This window comes from Ranitomeya variabilis, chromosome 5 (assembly GCF_051348905.1).
Source record: "Ranitomeya variabilis isolate aRanVar5 chromosome 5, aRanVar5.hap1, whole genome shotgun sequence".
Taxonomy (NCBI): Eukaryota; Metazoa; Chordata; class Amphibia; order Anura; family Dendrobatidae; genus Ranitomeya; species Ranitomeya variabilis.
Window position 1 is genome coordinate 679,259,539 of NC_135236.1, and position 7,364 is coordinate 679,266,902.

A 7,364-nucleotide genomic window follows, 5' to 3' on the forward strand; every position below is an offset into this window, starting at 1 on the left:
ATCCGACCAGGTATCACATACACCAATACATTTCACAGTCTGGCCTCCAGGGGGAGCTAAGGGTACTATTCATTAGGCCACTCCTCACAGTCTGGTAAAACTGGGGGTTAGGCAGGAAGTTAGGGAGAACGCTGACTGGGTTGGAACCAGGCAACACCTTGTGGCAGAGGGTGTTGTAGGGGAAGATTCGGTAGGGTCCCTGTCAGGGGTGGGATCCTGACAGAGGCCTGGCAATCAGAGAGAAAGCTACGGGACCGCGCCTGCACTTCATAGCGGCGGTGCCCTAAGAAAGGACAAGAAGCGAGATTTATTGTGCTGAGTGAGAAACGAGATCAACGCAACAGGGAGAATACCAGTAGGAGTCGTGCTGTTAGACCGAGGCAACATCCTACTGAGGCGTAAATAACCGGTGGCCGGAACGCCGAGGAAGTACAGGGCTCTAAGCATTACTTCAAACCAACGGCAGGGCAGAGAGCTATAGGCTGGCTGTCTCACCTACATCACCTACGCAGACATAGGGGGCAACTTGTGGAGAGGGGCGACTCCAGGGTCCCGGAAGAGCTCCGAGCCTTCCCGTCATACGGGTGCGTCCTACCATAAGATCTGGGGGACGAGAAGAAGAAGAAGAACATCAGAATCGAGTTGTGAGGGAACACGAGAAACAGACACAACAGTTGTGGGGACTATCCCGTAAGCACAGCAGGGGAGGACCACAACACATAAGCGCTAGAAGGAAGGCACAGATTTCCACCTGCGAAGGGAACTCTGGAGGTGTCATCGGACCGGCCGGACTTGCGCAGCCCGGCTAACCGTATTCCGGACTGAGGACCCAGAAGCCTTCAGTAAAGAGGTAAAGAGACTGCAACCTGGTGTCCTCGTTATTTACTGCACCGCACCACCACCACCATCCACATCTATTATTGTGCACCCCTCAGCAGGGTCACGGACCGGGTCTAGCCACCGTGACAACCCCAGAGCAGAGACTTGGAGGCCCGGTACCGGGTACCCCTCGGCCCTACGGCAGTGGGGGCGCTACAAGTCCATAACAATGGAGGACTATGGGAGTTGCACTATACCATATGGAGTACTATGGGGGCTGCATTATACTATATGCAGGACTATGGCTATAGGGAGTGCATTATCATGTATGGAGGACTATGGGGAGTGCATTATACTATATGGAGGAGTGTAGGGAGTGCATCATACAATATGGATTGCTATGGGGAAATCATTATACTATATAGAGGGCTATGGTTAGTGCATTATACTATATGGAGGACTATGTAGTGCATTATACTATATGGAGGACCATATGGTTCATTATACTGTAAGGAGGCTGTCAGGACACATCACCCTGGCCACTGGTACAGGGCTGAATAACTAATTATGTCAGACGTATTGTTCCCTTGTTCAGTAGGTCAAGGGACTTGAGCCATTGTTTCAAATAAGCCTGTAAGCTCACTCTTGTTGTATGTTAATCTGCAAAATGCCTGCTGATTACATATTGTATCAGTACTAGTATACACACCTTGGAGGACAAATATGGAGGTTAATTGAACAATCAAACAATGAGAGATTACCTCCCTCCTCTTATCCACAATCCGTTGGAAGAATGCTCTGAATAAGAGCTGGGTAATAGAGAGACTCTACAGGACATCAGCCAAGGAACCATGGCTCCAACTAGTGGAATACAGATCTGATCCACTGTCGATCACTGAACTCACAAACATATTTGGAGAACCCACGTTGGGATAATTTAGTCACCTGGCGACATACCTCACTGTACTCGTTCAGCTTCCTCAGCCTGTTGCTACCTCCTATCTGTGGGTGCTTCCCAAAAGCGGGGTGATACTGGTTCGGGTAATTGGCCCTAGATGCCCCGAAATCGCAGCTGTTCTAATCTGTGGCGAGCCAACGGAAAGGTGAGAGTCTGTCATTTGCACCATCTTGTATACTTGCTGAGACTGTACTATATGTTATTGACTGTTGGCGATCCAATAAAGTATTACCGCAGTGTGTTACCCTCGCCATGTGTTGTCTTAGTATTCTGCCCACCAGAAAGGAGTGCGGGCGTTCAGTGGGATGAGCCCTGGCCCATGAGTTCTTTGTAAAGACAGCAAGGCCAGCAGACGAGAGCACCCACTGACCCTCGTGTCTCCACAGAGGCTACTTATATGGGACCATCATACACTGTGGAGGCTACTGAGGGGGCTATCATACAGTGTGGTTACTATCATATAGTGTGGGAGCTAATGTGGGGCCATCATACAGTGTGGGGGCTATTATACAGTGTTGGGGCGGGCCATCAAACAGTTTGAAGGCTACTAAGGGGTCAGTATACTGTGTGGGGGCTACTATACAGTGTTGGGGCATTATACTGTGCAGAGGGGATCTATACAGGAGGAAGACTCAGAACATTTTTAAATGTGGGCACTTATTGTTATACGGGCACTCAGGTAATTGTGACTGTCAAAGAGGCACACAGAGGGCATTATTACTTTCTAGGGGGCAAAATGTGGGCACTGTTTTCTAGGGCACCTGCACAGGGCATTATTATATTCTAGAGGTTTGTTTTACCATCTAGAGGGCATAATACAGTAGGTGCAGTAATAGGGACACATATGGCAGAAGAGGCTCATTATTGGGGTATCAGCAGGATAAGAAGTCTGAGAAAGGTTGGTGATAGGTGGGGACAATGCTGGAATTGTGAGAAGTCAAATATGTCTTTGCTGTAATCTCTGCAGCCGAGTCCTGGCTGGACGAAGTTGTCATGTTGGACTTGGCCAGATGGAAAAGACGGGAAAAGTGAATGGCTCCATCAGAAAGAACATCACCTGTAAGTCACCATCTGTAACTGTGTTATGATCTCTTACATATTCTGCAGAACTGGTATCTACCACTATATATGGTCACCATATCGCAGTAATATCAGTGCTGGGTTTTGCATAGAGATTTTTTTTAGTAACAGCACGGTCATCTGCTGAGGTTCTCCTATTAGGGTGCGCCACCATAGTTGTAATCGTGGTTACCTGGTTAGGGTCCCACTCAGACCCCACACCCCCTACACCCTGAACTAAACCCCTAGCTATGCCTCTGAGTACACAAGCTGGAAAGTAGATTAAGAAATATAACATAAGTGATCACTGTGCCCTCCAGAGCCCATAAATGAGGAAGATATAAGGAAAATGTTAATCTCCTTGGAGAACAAAAGATCAAAGTCTATGATAATAAAGTATATGCTGGAACACACCTTGCAGCCAGTAACATCGGTCACATTTGGTTACTCTCTTAAGAAGCGTCAGCCATGGCTTCTGCTGATCTGAGAGACGAGCTGGACTGCTCCATCTGTCTGACTCTCTATACAGATCCTGTAACCCTGAGATGTGGACACAACTTCTGCAGGGTCTGTATTGATCGATTCCTGAATACACGGGATGAGTCTGGAGTTTATAATTGTCCTGAATGTAGAGAAGAGTTTCAAGAGCGGCCGACACTGATAACAAACATAACTCTACAAAACGTATCAGAACATCTCCAGTCTACTCAGCCACATCAGGAGGAGATCACCGGGATCCGCTGCACTTACTGTGTGGAATCTCCTGTACCCGCTGTTAAATCTTGTCTGTTATGTGAGGCATCTCTGTGTGATAAACACCTGAGAGTTCACAGCAAAGGACCAGAACACGTCCTCACTGATCCCAGCACTTCTCTGGAGACCAGGAAATGTTCTGTCCATAAAGAGCTCCTGAAGTATTACTGCACTGAGGACGCTGCTTGTATCTGTGTGTCCTGCAGTTTGGCCGGAGAACATCGGGGACACCAGGTGGAGATGCTGGAGGAGGCCTCTGAGAAAAAGAAGAAAAAGAAACTGAGAAATGTTCTTCAGAAACTGATCACAAAGAGGAAGAAGACCGAGGAAAGAGTCCAGAGTCTGGAGGAATGCTGGAAAAGAGCTCAAGAAAAAGCAGCTGGAGAAGTCGAAAGAGTCACTGCCCTGTTTATAGACATCAGGAGACGGGTGGACGACCTGGAGAAGAGGATCCTGCGTGACATCTCCAGGCGGGAAGAGAAGATGTCACTGTCACTGTCTGATGTGATCCAGAAGCTGGAAATAAAGAAGGACGAGCTGTCCAGGAAGATGAGGCACATTGAGGAGCTGTGTAACATCACGGATCCACTGACTGTCTTACAGGAACCAGACACCGGTGACTTGTGTGATTGTGAACAGGAGGAAGGTGGTGAGGACACAGGAGGACATGATGGAGGTGATGAGGACAGATGGGGACATGATGGAGGTGATTGGGGTGCGGAACTGATCTCACACATATCACACACATTATCTGCTATGATAAGAGATATAAATGTGATCTTCTCTGTGCAGGATCCTGCAGACATATTACTGGATGTAAACTCGGCTGCTAATAATCTCCTTATATCAGACGACCTGACAGTTGCGACCTGGACACTAATAACAGAGAATCGTCCAGAAACATCTGAGAGATTCCAGTATAATCAGGTGATGAGCGGGAGGAGATTTACCTCAGGACGACATTACTGGGATGTGGAGATCAGTGTGTCAGGGCTCTGGAGGGTGGGGATGTGTTACCCCAGTATAGACAGGAGGGGGCGTCAGTCACGTATTGGAGATAATAACAAGTCCTGGTGTTTACATGGAGGACTGGGGTATAATAATCAGTGTTCAGTGAGATATGACAGTAATGATATCCCAATATCTCACCAGATCTCCAGTGATCGGTTCAGGATACATCTGGATTATGAGGCCGGGCAGTTGTCCTTTTATGAGCTATGTGACCCCATCAGACACTTACACACCTTCACTGCCACCTTCTCCGAGCCCCTTCATGCTGTGTTATGGTTATATAAAAGTTCTATAAAGATATTAGGAAAGCTGTGAGAAATGATATCTAATTGGTGGACTATTCGGCCTATCAGATTCAGCAGTGTTAGGGATCTCTTTAGCCTTCTTACACAATTACAGGGATTTTCCTACATAACAGTGTATTGATTGTTTCTCTTAAAGGCGTTCTCGCAGAATTATTTTATGCAAACCATCACTGATCACTACTGCCACGCCGGTTATGCTGGATGATGACGCCGGCCACATAATATTCACCACAGTGTTCCCAGACTCCTTTACATCGGTCTCACCTTTGTGCCATCATGGAGGAGTTGGACATGCTGCTAATATTGATCAGGACACATCAAAACACAAAACTACAGAAGAATCAGTTAGGAAAAGGAGATACGAATTGTCTGTGGCCACCATTGAGACCGTTCCCTTTTTGGAGATACATCATTGTTTTTCTCCAGTGCTCCTGTTATCACTTGCGTTTGCACCAAAGTTGCTGTCTTGATTGAAAATTGCTTCTGTTTAATAAGTGTAAGGCCGGACAATGCGCTGCGTGAAAACATATATATAGTCTATATATATAGTATATATATATAGTATATATATATATATATATATATATATATATATATATATATATGTCATTGACACACATACACATATATATATATATATATATATATATATATATATATATATATATATATAGAGAGATATTTAGATTTCATAGAGAGTTAGATAGCAGAATAGCCGATAATTCAATTGTCGGCTTTTGCTAAATCATTACTGAACCCGACAGGATATGACACATGGTTACATACAGTAAACCACTGCATATCCATTATATTTTATATATTCCTCACTAATAATGTTAGTAGAGTGTGTGTGCAAAATTTTGGAGCTGTAGGTGTTAAATTAAAGGATTAATTCATGGAAAAACTGGCGTGGGCTCCTGTGCAATTTTCTGCACCAGAGAGGGAAAGCCAGTGACTGAGGGCAGATATTAATAATACTAATTTTTATTTCCATTTATTTTACAATTCTGAGGGGGTTTGTACAGACAATAAAAATATAACAGAGTAACACATCATTCAACAGCTACCAAGAGGAGTGAGGGTCCTGGGGCTCGCAAGCTCCGATCTATGGGCTGAATCTGCTGATATTAACCATCAGTCGAGTTAAGATAATTATGAGCGACTGTTGTTATAATCTCTCGTTTCATGATTATCTTGCCGTGTGAACAGGCTGCCGATCACCTGATGAGTAAGCAAAATGCTCGTTGATCGGGTGAAATGATTTTTCTGTGCAGCACAAAAGATCATCATTCTCGGCGGTGCATTGTCCTGTGTAAACAGGACTTGCGATTCCGAGAACAATGGCAGCCTATGTACACTGAGTCATCTGGTATAAATCACTCAGCGCGCATCTTTTGCTTTATTCTGCCTTTGTAAACAGGCAAACGACTGCCGATTAGAAAAAGTTTATCAAGTAGTATCATGCCACCAGTCAGTCCGTCTAAACAGGCCCTTAGTGCAGATCAGTAATCTGTGGCCACCAAATAACAGCCCTCCAAACTGCCTCCTGCTTGCCACCATTCCCCGCTTTTCATTTGATTAACCTGACATCACATGTGTGACACCGCAACAATATCATTGCGCCAGGCTTCCTTATCAAAAGAGAAGCCGGAGATGCCGTCAGGGATCCTGTCTGTGGCCACACATTACATGGCAGCTGTACCAGGTCCTGTAAATCGACTCACACCCTCTCTAGCCATCAATCTAATGTGTATTAGGCCTTCGGAGACAGTTTGAATGTTAATACCCGACCTTTTGTCTTTCATCAAGTTAGCTGCCGGAGACATTTGGCAGTGGCTTTCTCCCCGATTCCCTTTGAAAATACATGATAACTCAACTGAGCTGAATATTAATGTGTATGGGGGAGTCAGGAGAGATATCAGAAAGTCAATGAGCACTTGACCACCAGTTATCTACTGTATGTCCAGCCTAAGCTTATTGCAGTACTTATTAAAAGGAATGGGACATACAAAACTCAAAGTCCAAGAATTAAAATTATAAAAAAATTAAAACTTTCCTTTCTAGTTATTGATACAATCTCCTAAGAATGGTAGAGTCAGGTGAAGTTGGACTCTTTAATGTCTCCCTATTGACTGCTTTGTGAGATGTCCTGCTTCTGAGATTGGAGGATACTATTTTGAGGGGGGATTGTGCATCATGTAAACACAGGGGAGATCTGTGCTGCTGTCTTACTTAATATTTGAAGTAAACACTGTCAGATACATCTCTTCTGTATGGCATGGAAGCTGCTTTCTCCATCTGTATTTACTAAAAGATTCATATTAACCATTTATAAGCTGTTATCACCTACTATAGTAATTCAGCACTTTAGAAACAGCTCCATACTTCTTTTGTATATGTTACTCTTTAGAAGCAGATACGTCCTCTTCCTTCACATTATCCTTTAGATTCAGCTATGT

General features: G+C 44.8%; 1 protein-coding gene across 1 annotated transcript; it reads left to right on the forward strand.

Moving 5' to 3' along the window:
* The first annotated feature begins 3,295 nt into the window (after positions 1-3,295).
* LOC143774100 (E3 ubiquitin/ISG15 ligase TRIM25-like) lies at positions 3,296-5,424 on the forward strand. Its single transcript, XM_077261401.1, has one exon. It carries the CDS (start codon positions 3,305-3,307, stop codon positions 4,913-4,915), a length of 1,611 nt encoding a protein of 536 aa, XP_077117516.1. The 5' UTR covers positions 3,296-3,304; the 3' UTR covers positions 4,916-5,424.
* The last annotated feature ends 1,940 nt before the right edge of the window (positions 5,425-7,364 follow it).

Excerpts from the sequence above, each read along its gene's own strand:
- LOC143774100 (XM_077261401.1), top strand. The coding sequence starts at position 3,305 with ATGGCTTCTGCTGATCTGAGAGACGAGCTGGACTGCTCCATCTGTCTG.